Source organism: Colossoma macropomum, unplaced genomic scaffold, assembly GCF_904425465.1.
Source record: "Colossoma macropomum unplaced genomic scaffold, Colossoma_macropomum, whole genome shotgun sequence".
Taxonomy (NCBI): domain Eukaryota; kingdom Metazoa; phylum Chordata; class Actinopteri; order Characiformes; family Serrasalmidae; genus Colossoma; species Colossoma macropomum.
In genome coordinates, this window is record NW_023494788.1 from 8,342,910 (window position 1) to 8,366,077 (window position 23,168).

At 40.0% G+C, this 23,168-nt stretch overlaps 1 protein-coding gene across 1 annotated transcript in view; it reads left to right on the plus strand.

Moving 5' to 3' along the window:
- Positions 1-23,168, plus strand: part of tmtc3 (transmembrane O-mannosyltransferase targeting cadherins 3) — a 36,203-nt gene that overhangs the window by 6,843 nt on the left and 6,192 nt on the right. The window contains exons 4-13 of the mRNA XM_036568241.1: positions 1,777-1,876; positions 7,619-7,734; positions 10,479-10,651; positions 12,600-12,852; positions 16,242-16,390; positions 18,239-18,359; positions 18,494-18,605; positions 20,326-20,429; positions 21,512-21,681; positions 22,426-22,652. Coding sequence (XP_036424134.1) covers positions 1,777-1,876; positions 7,619-7,734; positions 10,479-10,651; positions 12,600-12,852; positions 16,242-16,390; positions 18,239-18,359; positions 18,494-18,605; positions 20,326-20,429; positions 21,512-21,681; positions 22,426-22,652 — 1,525 coding nt within the window. The remainder of the gene's footprint in view (positions 1-1,776; positions 1,877-7,618; positions 7,735-10,478; positions 10,652-12,599; positions 12,853-16,241; positions 16,391-18,238; positions 18,360-18,493; positions 18,606-20,325; positions 20,430-21,511; positions 21,682-22,425; positions 22,653-23,168) is intronic.

Here is a 23,168-nt window from a genome sequence, read left to right on the forward strand (position 1 = left end):
TTTCGTCTCATTCACACTACTGTGCAAAAGTAAGAGACCAACATTAATTTATTAAATTTCCAATTAAAACAGTTAATAACAGCATAATTCATTATTTTTCTGGAGATATTTCTGACGAAATTAGATATATACGATAATCCGCTTTCGTAAGTAAAGGAAAGGTGGAAAAACAGGAATTTCCGAAACTGGAGTTCAAAAAAGGTATTAAAATCTACAAAGAAAATGGGACTCGCTACATCCACCCAAGACCTGGCAGACCATCAAAACTGTCCCCGTCTGAGGAACAATAAAGCTTTCTCCTATAACAGAGAGGAGAAAATGAAGCTCCACTCTTGTTTCAGATCTGAACATATCCACAGGTTTTCTGTCCATCCTTCCACTGTGAGAAGACAACTCAGCACTATGAGACTGAAAGGATGTGCAGCTGTCAAGAAGCCCTTACTGAGAAAACAATATAGACAGAAGAAATCAAACAAAGAAGCTGCTGGTGTTCCCAGAACAATAGACTGACCACCCCAGAGTCCAGCACTCAACACCACTGGATGTGTTTGATATTACTTGGATTGTGAGAAGCAGAAAATGTGACCAACTTCTGAACTTTAGAGGTGTGGAAAATTTCCTGCAGATTTCTTTGAGAAACTAAAAGCAAGTCCCCTGAAAAGAATGGAAGCGGTAATAAAGGCAATACTAAATACTGAAAAATATATTTATTATTTATATATTCTGTTAAATGTTGTCTGTCTGTCTTTTTTGTGAGGTTGAAAAATGAATATCTTGTACTTAATAGTTGTTTTTGGATAAATGAAGGGTGACTTTTGCACAGTACTGTATATCTTCATTTATTCTCATTACATTTTACATAATTTTCCTCTTTCTGATGAAAATTGTAAAGTGAGAAAAAGTATATGTCCTTTCAAATATGCTTCCTTCTGTGCTCCAAAATATGTTTTGTCAGCTGTATTGTCTTACAGTTGTGTGTCATTTTGATGTTTTATCTGTGTTGTTGCTCCTGAGGTGAGAACATCTTCACTCCCCCCCTGACCCCAGATCCACTTCATCTGCTTCCCCACCCTCTTTGCTTCCTCCCCCTGATTCCCAGTATCTCTTCTTAAACCACGTCAGACTATTGTATTTATTGAACAGGTCACAGACTGATGGCCAAGCTGTGCCTCCTGACTCTTCCTGGTGAATTTCTAACACAAGCAATAATAACTGCTTATGTTATTATGTAATGATAAGCAATATAACTGGTTTTCACAGCTTTTATTAATTGTATGAATGCTTTGAATGAAACAGTGCAAAGCAAAAAAATACATTACCTGGATAAAAGGAATATTTTACACAAATTCAAAACTGAGCAACGTCTGCTTCTCTTGTAGTCCCAGGGACAATAGTTCTCAGTAACTGTTGCAGAAAAATCATTCTTGAATTCTTTCAGTTCATATTCAGTGTTTAGGGGAAAAATAATTTGCACTCAGTAACCTCCATAACCCTTACATGTCTGGCACATTCCATGCACTACTGGCAAACCACACTGCCTACTTTGCATTGCTGACAGTTGGTGTTACTCCGGGTCATAAATCAAGAGTTGTATTACGTGCTGATCTTATCGCTATGTGTGTCACTCTAATTCCGCAACATGGATTTAAGAGTTGACCAAATTGTTGTCCAGTGCAACATTCCTGACATGTATTCAATCTGCAGTTAAAATACCTGCAGAGTCAATTTTTCTCATAAGCGTCCAACACATCCCAGTTCTGTTTCTTTCTCTGTTAGGTCACAGGCGTCGTGGGAAGAGCCGAACTGCTGTCCTCAATCTTCCTGTTGGCAGCTTTTCTGACCTACACCAAGTCGAAAGGCACAGATCAATCCATTGGTAAGAATTGTCGTTTTTAGCCTTTTCAGTGTCACAAAGCTGTGCGTGCTTGCTGGAACAGGTTCACCATTAGGACACCCTGCACACGCTAGGACTTGTTCTTAGCACTTAAGCCTAAACTACTCCCCACCCACAGCCTTTAAGAACACAAACTTCAGTCTGTTCACATCTATCAAAGTAGCGTGTTGTTTTGACTCAGTACTCTATCACGTCGATGATTACGCTGCCTTTGACCAAGAACATCTACAGTAAGATCATTCCAGCCATTTTCTTTGGAAGAAGGAAGTACATTTCTCGACCTGAGATCAAGTGACAAGCCTTGCATGTGTTATGAATGACATCCCCTGCGCATGGCAGAGATATATGAGATAAATGATAAACTGGTTAGGTGCTCTTTGCTTGCACCATTAAGAACATGTGCATGTTCAGGAACGTGCAATGTTTTTTTTTTTTCCCATAACTGCAGCTCACGCTACTTAGGGCAGATGGTTGGCTAATTGTGTGTACGTGAGCTGGCAGCACCACTGTGGATTGACGGGAAACGAAACTAAACCATCCAACCAGAAAGCAAGGTCAAGTTGTGCTCAGCTGGACTCCCGGCCATGGATGGCTGTGGCACCATTGTGATTTAGATTCCATTGACAGGATGCAGCCTGCATCCAGCCCCCATCACTAGGTTGTTTTAATTCCTTACCTTCACACACTTGTTCATACTGCCATTCCTCATGCCTAATAACTTAATAACTCATTCTCAGTGTAATAATAATGCATACTTTTTGTATTGTTTTCTATATACACTAGTAGCCAAAAGTTACCTTCCCATACACACACACCTTCCCATATAAGGCTTTACTTATTTTTACTATTTTCCACAATTTAGAAACAAAAAAAATGTTAATTTTAGATTCTTTTTGAAATAATGCAGCATTGCACACTTTTACTGTTCTCTCATGCAGCTTCATTAGGACCTGGGGTGGTTTTCTAACAGGACTTTGGAGGATATACATATGCCATATCCCCAACCTTTTGCTGGGGGGCAATAACAATAATTATATTTTTTCATTGTTTGAATTTAAATTTAAAATTTTCTTTTGGAAATAATTCCATACAGTACTGTGCGAAAGTCGGAGAGCACCTTAATGTATTTAATTTTCTGTCAAAACAGACATTAAGTAGAGGTCATTCATTTTTCAGGTGATATTTCTGAGGGGAGGGCAGGGAAAGCCCAAGGTGAAAAAAACTGGAGTTCAGAAAATGACTAAAAGTTAGTGAGAAAAGGGAATCTTAACAACCGTACAAGGTCTGGTAAACCACCAAAAACTGTTACTGTCAGATAAACAGCACTTAAAGCTTTTCTCTTTGAGAGATCACAGAAGGTCAAGCTCCACTCTTGCTTCAGATCTGAAACAATCCACAGGTGTTTCTGCCCATCCTTCCACTGTGAGAAGACAACTCAGCGCTATGGCTGTAAAAGGATGTGAGGCTGTCAAGAAGCCGTTGAGAGAAACTGAGAGAACGAAATAGGTGAAAACAAAGAACATTTGCAGTTAAACAAAGAAGCTGCTGTAGTTCTCAGAACAATGGACTGAGATTTTGCAGTGTGTCTGTGGGAAGTTTTGTCCAAAGAGCATTTGTAAGGTCAGATACTGATGTTGGACAACAAGGCCTGGCTCGCAGTCTCCGCTCTAATTCATCCCAAAGGTGTTCGATAGGGTTGACGTCAGGGCTCTGTGGGGGCCAGTCAAGTTCTTCCACACCAAACTCACCCAGCCAGGCCTTTATGGACTTTGCTTTGGCTCAGTCATGCTGGAACAGAAAAGGTTCTTCCCCAAACTGTTCCTACAAAGTTGGTAGCATAGAATTGTCCAAAATGTCTTGTTCTGCTGAAGCAGTAAGATTTCCCTTCACTGGAACTAAGGGTTCTAGGCCAACCCCTACAAAAAACTCGATAGCATTATCCCTCCTCCACCAAACTTTACAGTTTGGAACAGTTCAGTCAGGCAGGTAATGTTCTCCTGGCATTCGCCAAACCCAGACTCGTCCATCAGACTGCCAGATAGAGAAGCCTGATTTGTCACTTTGAATGGTCTGATGATTCGTGGCTGAGTTGCTGTGCTTCTTAAACACTTCAACTTTTCAATAATACCACTCACAGTTGATCATGTAACATCTAGGAGGGAAGAAATTTCATGAACTGACTTGTTGCAGCGGTGGCATCCTATTACAGTACCACACTCAAATTCAGTGAGCTCTTTAGAACGACCCATTCTTTCACAAATGTTTATAAAGGCAGACTGCATGTCTAGGTGCTTGATTTTGTACACCTGTGACAGGTGGGACTGAAAACACCTGAATTCAATGATTAAGAGGTGTGTCCAAATACTTTTGTCCATGTAGTGCAAGTTTATTACTCGTATTTTCTGTTAAATATGAAATTATTATAAATATGATTTTTTTTCTGCTTTTTTCTTGATGCTGAAAAATGAATGGCAGTTTTCAGAGGAAATTAAATGAGTGAAGGGTGTTCTCTGACATTTGCAAAGTACTGTACATCAACTACACTATTTGTTGTAGAAAAAAAAATTTTCATTTAAGTATAAGCCTTTAGGTCAAAATGTCTAAGATTATGAAAATGCATATTTCAGTTAGGTGTTTCCAAACTTTTGACTGGCAGCGTAGCTACTGTATATTAAGCCTTATGTGCTGACATACCAAGAAGCTTATGAGTACAGTTACTTTAACTGCTGTTAATAGATCGTAACAACCTCTTGCCCTCTGGCACAATGAGCACATCTAATGCTGTCTTAAATGTTACATTCGCAGACATTTGTGCAGTTGGTGTGATGTGGTATGTTTAAAACAAGCCACTGATATTATACAAGACTCAAGCATTAAAATCATAAGATCTTAAATCTTTCGGTCATATTACTTTAATATAGGGAGTTTTCATTAGATGATTAAATAATTGAGAGATAATTGAGCTGAAGCTGACTTTCACTCACTGTCTAGCAACCGCATACACTTGTGCCTTTGACTCATAATGAAAATGAACTCATCTTCCTTTGTAGAAGCTGAAGCCCCACAAATCCCATGTCTCATTTTTCTGTAACTGGTAGAAAGCATTTGGAAAACCTGTAAAAAGACAAATATACGCTCACTGAAACAAAAGAACTGGGTCTCTTCTGGAAGACGGTGCCCTTTGATAAGTTGATGTGTTACAACCAGGAAGTTTTAACAAATAAACTTGTTGTAATGCTTGATCTGACAACTTGGGCACATCTGGTTGGTTGTTTCATTTCAAAATCTGTGAGAATGCAGTCAATCTTTTCATCGTCCTTTGAAAGGCATCTGGCAGTTCCAAATACTTTTTCACTCATCGCTTGTGTGTCAGATAAAAAGATTATGCTTCCTCTTTGCATGAAATGTCAACGTTCAGAATGATTCCCTCATAGAAGTTTACCAAGGTAAACATGTTTGTGATGTTTCTCAGAACTAAAATTCAGTGTTTTTTTTTTAAAAATTAAAAAAAAAAAGTCTTGATTAATGAATATCAGAAACACCTGCAAGATAAATCGTGATTATTCTAAGATAAAAAATCAGAGAAGATGCTGCATCCAACCAAGTTTGAGCAGTTTTGCCCGAATGCCATGAGAAATGTGGAAAAACCTGGAACTGCCAATCAAAAGGATGGACTGTTTTACAGAAATGTATGCTTTAGCATGTATTAGCAAGGCATTTTTTAAGATTAAGTATGAGTATGTTTCTTAGTACTTGTTGATACTGATAATAATACATACTGACTAACCTACTTGGAAGTAAATGTTGGTGTAAATTTACATTTACGGTATTTGGCAGACGCTCTTATCAAGAGCGACTTACTATTTGATCAATTTACACAGGTCGTTGAAGGTAGTGTTAGGAGTCTTGCCCAAGGACTCTTGCTGGTATAGTGTAGGGTGCTTGCCCAGGCAGGGGGATTGAACCCCAGTCTACAGCATAGAAGGCAGAGGTGTTATCCACTACACCATACCAACTACAAATGAGTGCAATGTACCTTAACTATTAAATCCTTAAAATCTAGCTGATTTCAAATGATGTGCATTAGCTAGCTGTTACATTAACTACCGTGAATCGAGTACAGTTGCATTGGAGAACCGCAGGTTTTGTTCCACATCAGAAAAATGCTTTTGTACAGATGTAAATAAAGTACGTTTCATAGTTTTGATCCCCATCTGTCTCTTTCACCAGTCTCCGTAACACAGTGACAACAGGAATCACATCCGAGGAGCTCACATTTTGAGTTTTATGTCTTCATGGCGTCATTTTGACTGGTTGAGCTGTAGCTGAAGGTCCTCTAAAGCCAGACATACACTGTGTGATTTAAGAAATCTTGTTCTTTGGTGAATTGCACTGTACGTTTGAATAGACCATCATGTATGGATAAAACCTACAACGGATAATTATTAATAAAGCCGTTTTGTTCAAAATGTCTGAAATGTACTCAATGTAGGCATTGCAAACACATTGTCAGTAGGGATAAGATCACTGCATACCTTACCACAACGCTGAGATTTGCTTCTTATATGCCAGCATCTTATTCCAATTACCTGTTCCACCTTAAAAAGATGTAGCAGTTACATTCTGCCCCCGCATTAGGCTTTCGTAAAGAGTAAGGAAGCGTAGTGCAAAGGTGATAAACCCACTAAATTATGTTGCGTGTGAATAGCTGAATAAAACTTCTTTTCTGATGCGTTTTCCTTGAATTTGATCTATGATTTGGTATTCGTGTTTATCCACATGCTTGTCATCTCTGCCAATGAATTTAGTTAGACCATAAGCTATGGATCAGCCAAAGTCAAGGAAAGCAGTTAGAAAACAGTGTATTCCCTGCCACAATGGCAGATCACCTCCAAAACACTGAGTTATGACATCACATTCCCAAGCCCTATAGCACCCCTGGCTGTAGAGCTGTATTCTGAGCATATGCTTGCATTGTGTTATAAATTGCGTGACACTTTTTAGAATGCGGCGACTCATGTAAATGTGTCTGCGTAGCTCGAAGTGTCTGTGTTCACGTTTCTGCGTGAAGTATGTTTCTGGCCTAACATGGTTGTGCGTCCGAGTACCGAGCAGATACGCTGAAAAATGCTGAGAAACTAGAGAGCTACTGCTGAGAGCTAAGTTTTGCTAACTTATACCACACTGTGCACTGAAACTAAAACCAGGCAGTGATGTACACTGTAGGACGATACATCTTCCAACAGCCTATTTTACAAAGTCGGCATGTACAGGCTTTGGTTCTGTAAATGTTGACTTTTTCACCTCCATTTTGCTAGTCTACGTGTGTTCCCCATTGGGGAAGTGATTGTGATTGTGTGTGTAAAGAAGGGCTAAAATCGCACAGTGTATGCCTGACATAGATATACCAAGGAAGGATGTTTAAAGTGACCAACAAAGTTTGTGTCTGACCGCCTCAGCATTAGCAACACTTCTCGATGCGAGAAGACTCTCGTTCACTGCCAGCTTGAGTTTGTTCTTTAGCGCGGCAGCATACACTATGCTTGCATCACTTGCATCACTTGGTATCAAATGTTGCCATTTTGCGAGTACAAGTAAATGAGCACAGTATCGGGCTGATACAAGTGTGTGTATTCATGCATTTATAAATGTCTCAAGTCAGATAAACAATAATAGCATTCTGTTTAGTTAAAATCTAACCAACAGCACTTGTGTTTCTTTCAGTGTGGACACCCATCGTTTTGACCGTGTTCCTTGTAGCTGTTGCCACACTCTGCAAGGAGCAGGGCATCACTGTGATTGGAATATGCTGCGTGTATGAAGTGTTTGTCGCCCAAGGGGTAAGACCATTCCCTCTTGCTGCGCTTAGTCGAATAATTAGCCTTGTTAATTAGCGTTGTAAAGTCTCTCAAGTGTCTAAACTGATGGTGTATAGTTAACTTAAAGCAACACTATATAAAGGTGTAATTCTATGTTATTAATGAAGGATGCTATTTTCTATCCAGCGCTTCCTGATAGTTAAACCTGCGCAGTTTACTTGAAACCATTAAGTCTAGGAGGTCTGTTTGTGATGTAGAGCAAAAGTGCTGCAGAATGTCACAGCTGCTTAGTTATCCTCAGGCTAGCGTCAGTCATCACTTGCTGCCACGGTTGTTGCAAAAGAAAATAACCCAATGCTGTAAATCACTTATCCTTAGATCATAGCACTAAAGAGGTCACACTTCTTTATTAGATGCTGAAATCTGTTATTTGTTATTGCAAATGTTGTCTTTGTCCCCTCTAATGGTGCCTTAGCATTTTGGCTCTTCCTCATTACCATCAGTAATTGGATGCGTAAAGCCACTTGACAATGCATGCTCTCACACTGAAAAACCAAAGTGCTTGTTGAAGCTATTCATCGTGGTGCATTAGAGTTTGTCTCTACACTGGGGCCTTGTGCTCTTTTGGCAGCCCATCGTGCCCTTTCAATTATGTAATTAGACTGCATTTTACATAATGGACTCTGTCATAATCCTCTTATGTGAACTGGCTACTGAAGGGAGTGAGAGTAGGCAGCTGTGGGGCCTTGCAGGCCCTTCAGACGCTGAGGCCTTTACCTTAAAAGTGCCATATTTACTCCACTTTTAATGGCTCTGCTCTCAGTTCAACCCTGTTATGTTATAAAGTGGGTTGCATCTAGAACGTGACTGTTGATTGTGCATCAGATGTATTGGGAGTGAAACATTTACATACAGCCAGGTTTTACTGGTCTAACAGTGTATTTTTTATGTATCTCTCTCTCTCTCTCCTCTGTCTCTCTCTCTCTCTCTCTCTCTCTGTAAACAACAAACAGAGCATAGTTTCTGCCATTTTAGGCCCTGTTTATACCTGGTATTAACTTCCATCTGTAGTGATCTGAACACAAGTGGACAGTGAGACATATTGACATTTCCAGACATTTCTATGTGCCTCAGAAACGTCTCCAGTGCCCACTTATGATCTAATTTCCTGACTGCACAAATTTACAACATCAGACTCTCGCTGTATGTGCTGCAAGATTGCAAGGCCTTGTTTGTGTAAATGTACATACAATGTAAAAACTAACGTGAGAGAAGAAAGAAAACATGCTGCTGCAATGATGCGGTTGTGGTCATATGCACTCCTGACCACTTCTGAAAGTGGTTTGAGTGGTTGGATCACAATTCAAATTGGACCCTGTTCACACCTGTACTCAGCACTGTCCACTTTTGATAGGACCACCCAAGACGTAAGTTAATTCCAGGTGTAAATGGGGGCCTTGGTACAATATGATCACTTGAATCTGGTCAGATGCTGCGTTCCTTTTGCTGCAGTCTGCTAGGGCTGGGTACTGTCAGCAACTTCATGATATGATACATGTCACGATACAAGCCAGTACAAAGTCACAATCCAATATGATACAATTACAAAAACGCCAGATATTTTGAATTTGTCCCAAAAACTACAGTAATAATGAATAGTTAAATAAGGTTGAGTAGAATGATTTTTTTGTTGTAATGTTTACCTAAAATGTGTAAGTACAGTACAAAAAAAACAAGAATGAGGAATATATGAATATTATTATAGAGATGATGAGCTCTTGAGATGCACAGGCTGGCAGAGGAGTGAACTTTTAATCACAAAGGTGGCAGCGTGGAGGAGGTAGTTAGTATTTCATCACATATGCATGTGCAAAAGAGTCTGCGGCTATAAAATTAACAGCGTACAAAAAAATGTTTACCAACACATGCTACAGATCATATACTGCGCACTAACGTCATCTGTTTAGTTATTACACAAAGCAGCTATACAAACACAAGCAGCTACAAACTAATAACTCACTACAACCATTAACTGAGCTGTGAAAGTGAAACCAACTTAGGTAATTAATTAACAGCGATCATACACACCTTAAAGACAGTTAATAAAGGCTATGCACTTTAAGTACATCCGAGGATAATTTAAATGAATTGACTTGAACATTCAATGCGCAGAAAGGACCTGGATGAAACTGAACTGGACCAAACATGAGATTTTTTTTTCTCCAGCTTTTTATACACATAATAACAAATAAAGGACTAAACTCTAATTGTATGTGCTGGATGCTATAAAATGTCACACTCTAAGTATCTGTTTCACTCACACACACGCTATGTAAAAGTAAATTTACCCATATTGATACAACCACAGTCTGATACATCTGAAAATAATGCTGTTCTCCAGTGTCGTTCTCATTGGCAAGTGATGAGACTATAATGAAGTGAAATGCAAGATTTCACAGGCTCAGCCAAATAAGTGCCAAACAGAGAAGCAATGTGTGTTTGAATATAAATATTCCAGTGTACCCTAGTTTTGCTGTGAGCAGTGATAGCCATGAGCATAAGAGAGACCATTTGCTGCTTGTACAAGAATCATAAATGATTTTTCCAAATCTCTCTATGAAATATGAGCATCTTTGAGTAATGATCATAAAACTCAGCATAGGTGATCATAAAACCTGCTCAGTGTAGACACTGGCATCGTCACTGGGGTTTGAGGGTTAGATCCTGACAATATGTAACCTGTCCTTCTGTCTGTCTGAACACAGTTCACGCTGCCTATGCTGATCGACACAGTGGTGCAGGTGGTACGAGGAAAGGACAGCTTCCCCTACGCCGTGTTGCAGACCCTGCTGAAGCTGGTGGTGCTGGTCATCAGCACGTTGCTTCTGGTCATTGTCCGAGTGCAGGTCATTCAGTCCCAGCTGCCTGTCTTCACCAGGTGAGCTGAGAGTGTCCACTTTTAATGACTGAACAAAACTAAACATTGCAAAATAGAATGTCCTTGTGCAAAACAGTGATCTATAGATTGACAGTGTTCTATAAACAATATAGACGGCAAAAGAGAGACCAACCTGTGTATTGGTGAGAGTTTTAACTGTCGATAAACATGTTGAATGTTTATTTTTATGTTTTTCAATACTGTATCTAAACTGTTAAACCTGTAGTTATTGTGAAATTCAGAGCAATTGTTTCCAAAACCAAAGCGTGATCTTTGTGGATAAGTGACCAATACACAGATGCTTTTCATATTTGTTATCATAGTACTTAAAGACATGCATAATTCCTGATGAAATATGATCTTGACACCAGTATCTATCTCCTTTACTGAAACTGATCCTGTGAGATATGAGTGCATCAGTCTATCTGTCTATCACCCTAAGCAGTGGCACTTGAAAGGAACACCAGGATTGGTTCAGATGTTTTTCCTCATACCATCTCTCACAGCCGTCTGCTAAACAGATGTCTGGTGATACTGGCCACATCGTAAAGCCGGGAGCAAAATGCGAATCCTGTATCCTCCGCCATACTTTTGTTCCATGATCACACACTGCTGATGTTGATTGGGATCAGTAAAGAGACATCCTCAAGATTTGTCAAGGATGCGATCTCTAATCCTTCAGACATAATCCACAGACTGTCTCCAAGTGTGTGACAGAAGGAGTCTTATCACTCAAACCTCTGGAGACAATATATTGGATAATACACGCTTTTCAGTTTATTTTGTCCCGAGGTTGTATTACGGAAGATTTTGATATAGCAGAAGTTGCCTAGCCAAAACACAGCCGCATTTCTCAAATAAAGGATTGTGTTTGTAGTGTTTTTTTGTAGTTTTCTTTTTTTCCAGTCAAATTCTTAGTATTTTGGGCTATGTTTTTTCCCTTACCTAATACATTGGAAAAGAGCCCCACTGCAAAATCCATATGATAGACTTCAATATGTATCTGTTTCAAATAGTGGAAATATTGAACCTTGACTAAAATTAATGTCATGTTCTCAAAGCTGCTCAAATAAGACTGCATGAGTGTGGCACATGTTCCCTTTTAGGAGTGTAGCACATGCATGTACACAGGCCGTGCACGTCTTCGTGATTAAGAAAAAAGAGAGAGTTTACACATTCTCTCAAATTGCCCTTAAATGCTTAAGGGGTAATTTGGGATTTTGGGGCACCAGCGCCTCACTTCTTTCTTTCTTGATCATGTGTCGGTCATGTTTATTTTGTTTTGAAGTTAATCCAGCTGTTCTAGTCTCTGGTGGTTCCTGTGCTTGCTCCACACTCTGCCCACCCACATTAACTCCGAGTATACCTCACACCAGTCTATTCCAGGATTAGCCTACACTATGTACCCTATACTTTGTTTTCAGAGCATACATTCAAAATCAGATTAGTCTCCAGTCCTTGATTCTATAGTGATTAAAACTTTGTTCTTAGCCAAAGAAAAGAATGTTCACCCAGATTTAAAAACAATCACTGGATTGTTTAAAGGTCTATAGTACTGTTTGCCCCTAAATTAACCCTCCACTTTATTTCTTCTTGTTCACACACACTTTAGACAGCTTTTGTCCTCACTGTAACCTGTGAGGCCTCTTGTATAAAGCTAGAGCACCACACCTCCAATGCGTTTACTGAAGCAGCATAACACACCTGGACTCAGTGACTCAGTTTAAGGTAGCCTTGAACTGTGTCCAAAGTAACTTGTGGCTTGATTTAAGGCAGCAGTGTATCAAGCTAGGACTGCTAGCCTACAAATCCAGCTTTTTGGGACCCAACCCAAGTGCACCCTCTGGACCAGAGCACCAGAAAGCCCATTCAATATATTGCTACACTAAATATGATTACAACTACAGTAAGAAAGAGGAGCTCATCCGAGCTGTTATGTTTCATCCAGGTTTGATAACCCAGCAGCTGTCAGTTCCACACCTGCCAGGCAGCTCACCTTCAACTACCTACTCCCTGTGAATGGCTGGCTCCTGCTAAACCCTTCTGAGCTGTGCTGTGACTGGACCATGGGCACCATTCCGCTGGTAGAGTCTGTGCTGGACCCACGAAACCTGGCCACTCTGGCTTTCTACATGCTGCTCGGCCTCCTGGCCTATCACAGCCTTCGTCACGGCCACAGCTCTGCCAAAACCGTCGTCATGGTAAGGCTGGGAGCTTTGTTTTGTGTTTGTTTCAAACAGTTTGAAAACCCAAATTAGCTCCGTAAAGAACTACAGATGTGTACAAATGCAGCGGTTAGAATGTCTGAACCTGTTGCCATGGTTTTACACGTCTATGCGGGGTCGTACACGTTTTCTGTTTTTTAGGGGTTTTTATGTTGTTTTTTTTTTTTGTTTTTTTTTGTTTTTTTTTTTGTTACTAAACCATGATGCTGAACTTAATCTGGCTTTATGATCACAGTAGCTTTATAAAATATTGAGATTCATTAAAACAAAAAATAATAATACATTCACAAACGTTGAAATTACAAGAAATGACACACATTGGTGGAGAAGTTTAAGTATCTTGGGGTCTTGATGGGAAGAGGGATCATGAGATCGACCGCAGGCTGGGACAGGCAGCAGCAATGCGGTCACTGTGCTTTATTGTAGTGGTGAGGAGGGAGCTGAGCCATAAGGCAAAGCTCTCTGTTTACCGGTCGGTCAACATCCCGACCCTCACCTGTGGTCATGAGCTGTGGGTAATGACCGAAAGAATGAGATCGCGAATACAAGCGGTAGAAATGAGCTTTCTTCGCAGGGTAGTGGGAATACACTCTACTTGATAGGATGAGGAGCTCTGTCATCCGAGAGGACCTCAGAGTAGAGCCACTGCTAATCTTCTAATGGCATCTTATAGCCATATTTGCCCTAATTAGCTCTGACAAGAAATTCTTTAATGATTCTGTTGTTACATAAAGCAGTAGGTGATATTCTTTTGACAGCTGTTAGTAATATTCCAAACTTTAAGAGGAAGTTCAGTGAATTACATGGTGTGGGGCTGTCCCCCCAGCAGGCATAGTTAAGGTGATACGGAAATAACTAGCTGCAGCCACTTTGTCCATAACAAGTTTCCGGAATGTGAACAAAGAGTAGCATTCCCAGAGTGCATGCAAGTGTATAAACTCTTTTGTAATCTCACATTCTTTTAAACATGTTTAACATCTTGCAACATTTTAGTGTAGATAATTTTTTTTTTCTTGTTTTTTCTTTTTTAATTTGACTAATTGCACATGACCGCATCGTAAAGATTATTAGCTGCATAAGGGCTATAGACTTGCTTTCTTAGTTTTTCCGACATAAAGGTTAATGGCTTCGGCTGAGTAAGTTTTAAAAAAGCTTTAGGATAACACTTCATCACACAGTGAATAATAGATTTCTGGTGTCTTGATGTGTAGGTTTCCTGATACGTAAGCAAACGCATTGTCTGCCTTGCATACAACCATGAAGGACCTTAGTCGTTTTTCCCCCTTCTTCCCCCTTTTTGTCATAAAAGATTTTATCTTCCCAGAGTCTGACTCTCCAGCATTACTGGCCACATATGTTTGGCCTTTGACAACTTCCACGTTTGCGAAAGTTCAGGATGTCACTGCTTCCCAATCCCCCATGTCAGCCATGTGTTTGGGTGAAAATAAGGCAAGAGTTCAGCTTTCTCTTCATTCATCGTGTGACAACGTTAGAGAGAAATCTCAGTGTGCGTCCCTTGTGGTGTCTGCAGGGTTTGGTGAACTTCTTCGCTCTGCTGGCACGAGCTGTCCTCTGAGACTGTGAGACCACAAATCATCAACGGATGAGGCGCAAAAGTTCGGCCTTTGCTGTTAATGTGCGCTGAACAGGTTGCATAAGGATATTGATCTATTTATTTTGGCCCAGCTTAGTTGTTATAGTGAGTGCCTGCGTGAGGATCGTCCACAATCATTCTGCACAAACAGGAAACATTATATAGTTCTAAGTGTTTGGTTAATTTCACAGAGCGTGGCTCTTGTTGTGCCAACAACAGAGCAAGCAGCTTGAGATTTACTCTTAAAGGCAGACCTTTTATCTTTTACCAGTACAATTATGTCTTTCATCCTGGTTGATTTTGGCCTGTCAGACAAAGGACAATTGGGAGGAAGATGAAGTCGCCCTCTTTCATACCTAAAGTCGTATTTTTTCGAATCTGTTAAATCCACCCTGAACAAGCAGAGCCTGAAGTTTTGATTTTTGACGTCTTCTGAAGCTGCTGCCAAAACTAATTTTATAATTTGCTTTTAGGACAGCATAAACTGAGATGAATAATTGATCTTTTGCAAGTGCATCCATAAAAATGCCATACTCAGTCTGTGGTTGTTTTCTATAAAACATAAATTTTGTGAAGAAGAGTGTTTGTGCTGTTTGTAAAAGGTGAGGTTCGCTGTGACCACACATAACCAAACGGGCCATTTTTCAAAGTCAGGTGTCAAATGAGAGCTGTGGGTGGATAACTGTAGCCCTTGTGGCATTCAGCATTGCAGAAACCAGAGATTCATCACGTTGTCAAAGGCCGCTTTCAATCAGTGAAAGCTGTAATCCTACTATTACGACTAGTGGCCCGGCTTTGATTGTGCAAGATGGCTATATTAATGTGCAGTTTCTGAAAAAAACATTGTGTTTGAAGAGAACTGCAATAACGCTGTTTCCCGTTAAATGAATCACAGTATATTTGCCAACAGATTTTCACCTGAAAAAGGATTTGACCTTAGCCGTTTAGTTGCGTTTTCATCCTTCTGTTTAAGACCATCTGGTTTGTTTGGGTTTATCCTGAGATTAATTGTTCTCATGGTTCTGGTTTCAGACAAAGCTGTGTAAAACTGACCAAATTTAGGAGTGATTAGCATGGAAAATGGCACAAGTCTGTCTAAACCTGAACAATAAGAGCATTTTAGTATACTGCTGTGCACTACTAGGGCTTTGTTTTGTGGCCCATTGCACTTGAGAAGGCTACTTTGGCTAAGCCCTGATTTGATTTAAGAGCGATTGGTGTTTCCACTTCCTGTCATAAGTCTGTAGAGGAGAATACCGTTTCTGCTGGCCCCTTATGTGTGTTGAGGAAAGTACAGTATGTGACGCAGTTTTCACTCTGGTACAGTAACGTGTTTTATATTACTTCCCTAACTACATCATGTTGGCACATGAAAAATTTAACAATGATGGATGCCCTCAGGGAGAGATTCAGCTCAGTTACTCTGCGTTATTAAGCAAATTACCCATAAAAAAGTGTTCCTACGCTTCTTTTGTGTAGGCGGTTTAAATGTACTTCAAAAAAGCCTAGGAACTATTTATGAAGTTTCTCATAAAATTAGCCAGTTCCTGTTTCCCATGTGTTTTATAGCTGCCATTTTCCATAGTGATCGACGGACCTGAGACAGGTCTACTGACTGTGAGGACCTCAAAATATGTTTCATGCCAGACCAAGTTCTGTTTAATTTTCACACAGGATAAGAACCATGAGAATTCAAAGCTAGTAGCACAAGTACGCTGGAAGTAATAGCTAATGGCTGGTGTATTTCATGTTCTTTGTGTCTCTTCCTCAGGCTCTCTCTCTGATCGTCCTCCCATTCATTCCTGCATCCAACCTGTTCTTCCCTGTGGGCTTCGTGGTGGCTGAACGCGTGCTTTACGTGCCTAGCATGGGCTTCTGTGTGCTGGTGGCCCATGGATTCAAGACCTTGACATTAAGATGGTAATCTCCCCAATTCAGAGGGTCATTTATCAATCCCTATGTATTGCTAATACTTACTATTTGACACCAGTTTGTGTATGTTGTGCATGAGAAGTTTGTTTTATGGGCCTTTTGAGATTCCTCTGATTGTATCCATCCATGTTGTTAGCTGGTTGTCCTTTTCCTTTTATACCTTTAACATTTCCAAGCATAATGGACTTTTCTGATTAATTGGTTCTTCTCAGAATATGTTCAAAATAAGATTTCAAGGCAAGGCTTTGTTTTCTTTGCCATCCAAAGAACTCTTAAAATAATTTCGCCAACACCAAAGTTCAAAGGCATCTACATTATATTGCCAAAAGTATTCACTCACCCATCCAAATCATTGAATTCAGGTGTTCCAATCACTTCCATGGCCACAGGTGTATAAAACCAAGCACCTAAGCATGCAGACTGCTTCTACAAACATTTGTGAAAGAATGGGTCGCTCTCAGGAGCTCAGTGAACTCCAGCGTGGTACTGTGATAGGATGCCACCTGTACAACAAGTCCAGTCGTGAAATTTCCTCACTACTAAATATTCCATAGTCAACTGTCAGTGGTATTATAACAAAGTGGAAGCGACTGGGAACGACAGCAACTCAGCCACAAAGTGGTAGGCCACGTAAAATGACAGAGCGGGGTCAGCGGATTCTGAGGCGCAAAGTGCGCAGAGGTCGCCAACTTTCTGCAGAGTCAGTTGCACAGACCTCCAAACGTCATGTGGCCTTCAGATTAGCTCAAGAACAGTGCATAGAGAGCTTCATGCAATGGGTTTCCATGTCCGAGCAGCTGCATCCAAGTCTTACATCGCCAAGCGCAATGCAAAGCGTTGAATGCAGTGGTGTAGAGAGCCGCCACTGGACTCAGTAGTGGAGACGTGTTCTCTGGAATGATGAATCACGCTTCTCCGTCTGGCAATCCGATGGATGAGTCTGGGTTTGGCGGTTGCCAGGAGAACGATACTTGTCTGACTGCATTGTGCCAAGTTTGGTGGAGGCGGGAATTATGGTGTTTTTCAGGAGTTGGGCTCGGCCCCTTAGTTCCAGTGAAAGGAACTCTTAATGCTTCAGCAGACCAAGAGAGATTGGACAATTTCATGCTCTCAACTTTGTGGGAACAGTTTGGGGACGGCCCCTTCCTGTTCCAACATGACTGTGCATCAGTGTACAAAGCAAGGTCCATAAAGGCATGGATGAGCGAGTTTGGTGTGGAAGAACTTGACTGGCCTGCACAGAGGCCTGACCTCAACCCGATAGAACACATTTGGGATGAATTAGAGCGGAGACTGCGAGCCAGGCCTTCTCGTCCAACATCAGTGTCTGACCTCACAAATGCTCTTCTGGAAGAATGGTCAAAAATTCCCATAAACACAGTTCTAAACCTTGTGGAAAGCTTTCCCAGAAGAGGAGCTGAAGCTGAAGCTGTTATTGCTGCAAAGGGTGGGCTGACACCATATTAAACCCTATGGATTAAGAATGGGATGTCACTCAATTCATAAGCGTGTGAAGGCAGACGAGCAAATACTTTTGGCAATATAGTGTGTATTAAGCACAGTTTAATGCTGCCTTGTATTGTTTGCTCTGCTTGCGTGAAAAGGACTGTTTATATATTTTTATATATATATATATATATATATTTATATATATATATATAATTTTTTTATGCCCAGGGATTTAACTAAATCCGGCACATTTTTATGATATCCAAAAAAAAGGTTTGCCTTCAAAGATCAGTTGACTTGTTGTTTTACTGTAGAAGTGTTCATAAAAGACCACCAAAATATTATACCTTACCAGCATATAGTCAACCAACATTTGTGTTTTTATAGGGGCCTGAAAAAGATCTCATGGTTCTTTATGGGGGTTCTTCTAATGACACATGCTGTGAAGACGTTCAACAGGACCTGGGACTGGGAGTCGGAGTACACACTTTTCACGTCAGCATTAAAAGTATGAACTGAGTATTTGTAAAGACACATTTGTAACAGATACTGCCAAATTTACGACTGAAGATCGCCAGAAAAAATTCTCAGCATTAATGATGTTTTCCAATATTCTGTCGTGTCAAAATTGCTTCTCTTCAGGTGAACAAGAACAATGCCAAGCTTTGGAATAATGTTGGCCATGCTCTGGAGAATCAGCATAATTATGAGCGAGCTCTCAGGTATTTCCTCCAGGCCACGAGAGTGCAACCAGGTATGATTAATCAGCAAGCTTTCTCTCACCTTTCATAAGGTCAATAAAGTTCACATCAGCTGGATTTGCTTTTATAATCATACATGATTAACATGTTTCCACAGTCTAAAGCAACCAAGTGCTGTAAAGTAGTATTTGGTTTGGCAACAATAATTATACATATGTTTGCTGACTTTGTTTCTTGCTGCTTTATGAAATGCTGGCAGTGGAAATTAATTAACAGGAAACGTATCTCAAACAAAACAAGGCTTTTGAGATTTTTTTGGAGTGTGCTAGATATTGTGGCTTTGTTAAGAATCATTATTTTGGTGATGTGACCGAGAACAGCATCCAACATTGCAGGGAAGCTAAATAAAAAGTAGCTGATTTGGAATTTCATGGGACTTTATAAAAGCATCAGCTGTTTTTTTTTCATTCTCAGATAGGTAAGTCCTCAGAACATAGATAAACCTCATTACTGCCAATCTACACACACGTTTGCCACTTCATACACAAAGATGTTTGTATTTCGTTAGTTGAGCTAACAGCATTTGCCACCCACAAGTGTTTTCCTAAGATCAACCATGTAAATACATGTTGGAATGAGGATATCCTGGCCTGCAGTTATCTTTATGCATCAGTTTGCTTCTCATAACATTGCCTTTAAACTGAAACAATTGTGACGTTATCTGCATCACACAGAGCTACAAAAACCCACTTTCCCCACTGGTCACTGTTTCCTCATGAGTTGATTTGTGAGAAACAGAAAATCAGATGTGAAAGCAATTACATGCATGTTTCAGTTCAGCAGATTTTTTTTTAAGTCTTGATACGCTTGGCATGTCGTCTTTAGGTGTCCCATTCATTTGTTATGTGCATTGTTTCTCTTGATTGTACAAGTTTGCCTGACTGCCCTGTAAAACAAAAAACGCTTCACTGTTTTTACTTAGAGTTGACTAACCTGGCTTCCTTCAAAATTTAGGTTGTATTGAACTTTAAATAATAATTTAATAGAATATTACAGAAAATATTGTCCAGTTGATTTACTATTAGACAGTCTGTGAACTCAAAATTTAGAAGGAATAGACAAGTTAAAACGAAATATGAAACTTACTTTAGGTTAAAAACTTACAGTGTATAAGACTAGTGTTGCATCGATACTGATACTGTATTGGTATCTGAGCCGATACCGACACTTAAGCACGGTATCCATATCGGTGATGGGGATACCGATACCTGTGACTGTCACGACAAAGCAAGTTCTGATTCGTGCATGCACGCCAGTAGACAGAACTTAACAACAAATTGGCAGTGTGGGATAATGCTCATGGCAGAATCTGTAATGGCAGTTTCTGGTGTGAAAAACACACTAGCAGAGCTGCTTACCCGAACAGCCAAGCTGCCTCTTTCAGTAATCACTCATCTGCCGCTATGTGGTCACTTACAGTCTATTTGTGATGCAGAACATAGATTTTAACAAAATAAAATATTTTTAAGATGTAATTGTATAAATATTAGGACCTATAGGTGAGTTAGGCTAGAAAGAGTTATCGGTATTGGTATTCTGTATCGGCGGATACCAAAGGATCAAGTATCAGTATCGTAAGGGGAAGAAGTGGTATCGGTGCATCCCTATATAAGACCTTGCGAGTTGCTACAAGATGCCTGTCCTGTTGTCTTGATTCTTTTTTGGTTTGTTCTGGGATGACATGAAATTTTTACAAGTCTCCGTCTTTTGTAGACGATATCGGAGCCCACATGAACGTTGGAAGAACATACAAGAACCTCAATCGATCCAAAGAGGCAGAGGAGGCGTATCTGGTTGCAAAATCTCTTATGCCACAGGTATGGGGTATGACAAGCCCTCATGGCTACGTCAGAGTCTATTCTCCTCTTCATGGAAAGTACTCAGCCTTGGATTAAAAGCAGTTATACACCTAGGCAATGTTTATGTCAAACAAATGACATAACTGTCATTCATAAGCTGTAGCTTATTCATTGTATCTCATTTGATTCTCACTAGACCTGAGTGCACCAGATTAAACAGTGCTGCTGAAATCTGAACTTAAAAGGTTAATCAGAAGATCAACAATATGTAAAAGCCAAAAATTAAAAAAAATGTTAAAAACAAATATTCTTTCTGAACGTTAATGATCAGTGATGTTCTTTGTAGATGTGAGTGGTGAGAAGATTTTGGCATGGAAGCTAACAAACAACAAAATTTCTGCCAGAAAAAATAATGAATTACTCTCTTGGTTGTGAAATGTAGCTCACGGAAATCAGGCTTAAAGGAGTGGGAGGCATATTTAGACCCAATAACAACAACAACAGTGTTGTGGCTGTGCTAAATTTGTAATTAATTAGTTCTCATGCCAACAGCAGGCATGTCTTTGTTTTCCAATGTTAATGTCACTGGCCTCTTTGTGAAACCCTATTATACAGCCACTGTTTCATCATAGGATATATTCTTACTAGACTCTGTATAAACTTTATGGCGGTGCTCTCGAGCTTTGATGCAGGAGAGCCACTGCATTCAACTGATAAGCTATGCTGGTGTTTTATTTGTTCTCAGTGGCTGAAGTTAGACAATCCTGCTTTATGATTACTTGGCAAAGCCAGATAAATAAGTATGAAGGAAGAGATCAGGTGAAAGTACATGAGCAAGCTATATATCAGTCGGTTTATATGACCTAAAGCGCAGTATCACAAAATATAGTGGGATGTAATGGTCTAATAGCCTAAAACTCTGAATCAGGCTGAAAATAAGGCCAGTTGGCTTAGGTTATTATTCAGTTTTATCCCGTGTCTTGAATTATGGTACCTGCAATCTGTCCTACTGTTTTATTTTGACTATAAACCATGGTGGCCTGTGCTTTTCTATACAGTGTTTTTTTTCCCTTTTTTCCCTCCTCCTTCCAATATGCCAGATAATTCCAGGAAAGAAATATGCTACTCGAGTGGCCCCCAACCACCTGAACGTCTACATCAACCTGGCCAACTTAATCCGGGCCAATGACTCGCGACTAGAGGAAGCCGACCAACTATACAGACAAGCTATTAGCATGAGGCCAGACTTCAAACAGGCCTACATCAGCAGGCAAGTCCACCTGGCTATGTTCTCTGGGTCAGGAATTAGCTTGTATTTTAATGTATGTGTACAGGCAGCCAGGTGATTACATTTTAAAACTGCATGTGTAACAAAAGTAATGCTTTGGCACTGGCAGGGTAGTTGCTGAACCACAATGGCATGACCTTTTCTGCTCAATAGAAGACACATGTTGCCTTGGTAAAGCTTTGGTAATTAATATTAATGTATTAGCCAGGTAGTTGTACCATTGAAGAACCTGTAAAATAGCAGTCTTGCATAATCATACTCCATTCAGAAATCGTGCTTGAAAATGATTTCAACACTAGTTTGACATTAATCAGTGTCTCCTTGCCTTAAGTTTCTGAGCAAGCGCCTAGGATCATGCGTGGACAAGTACGTGCAATATATACGGCTTTGTATAGTATTGGTTACAACGCCTGTTCTAATATCCTAGATCAACTTAGTTAAATCCCGTATGATTACATTACTCAACCGTTAGAAGTGGATCTTTCAAATCGTTAATCATTTTTGTGTTTGTCCTTTTTTATAGTTAGCATATTTGTTTGTTTTATGCCAGAGTTGAGTCAGGTTTTTCTTTTATTATAACTGCAAAACTGTCAGTTATTTTTACTCTAAGCTTGATGTCAACACATCGTTCACTGAAGGTGATGGATCACTGAAAGGGTCATGCCTCTTTTTAAACGCCATGCTGTTATATTTGTTTAAGAATTTATTTCTCTGTGTTTTGTGCAGAGGAGAGCTCCTTTTGAAGATGAATAAGCCCAACGAGGCACGGGATGCCTACTTGCGGGCGTTAGAGTTGGATCGTTCCAATGCTGACCTGTGGTACAACCTGGCTATTGTCAACATCGAGATGAAGGAGCCCTCCGAAGCTCTAAGGAACTTCAACCGCGCACTGGACCTGAACCCGCGGCACAAACTCGCACTTTTCAACTCAGCTCTGCTCATGCAGGAGTCTGGTGCGTGAGACTGAAAAGATTATTCAGTGAAATTTATCAAATGCTTGTGCAATGTTAAACTCCTCCAAAACCTTATTCCCTTCACCAGTCTTGTTTAAAATGGGGGGAAAAAAAGCAGAAGAATGAGATAAGCAAGAAATACTGCTTCAAATGCACCTTCCTGGTAATGCGTGTTTTGGATTAAAGTGAGATCTCAGATACCAGGAGAGAGATAGTGATGCTGAGGGAAACTCATTCATCATGTATTATTTACATTCTATGTTTTATTTATGTTCTATGTTTTCTCATACTTTTGGAATGCTAGCTTCTGAAGCAGCGTTTGTAATAGAAATATTAATCGTGGCTCGTTGAGAGATTTATGCCTTTTTTTTGAATAGCTGAAAAGCAGGACAGATTCACATGTTTCCAGAGAGGCTTTAGTCTTTAGTGTTCGTGAGTTTGTCATTTGCCCCGGTGTTTACACACCTACGCTGCTGTAATGTAAATAATGTGAAAACAGCACCTCTATTGTCTTCT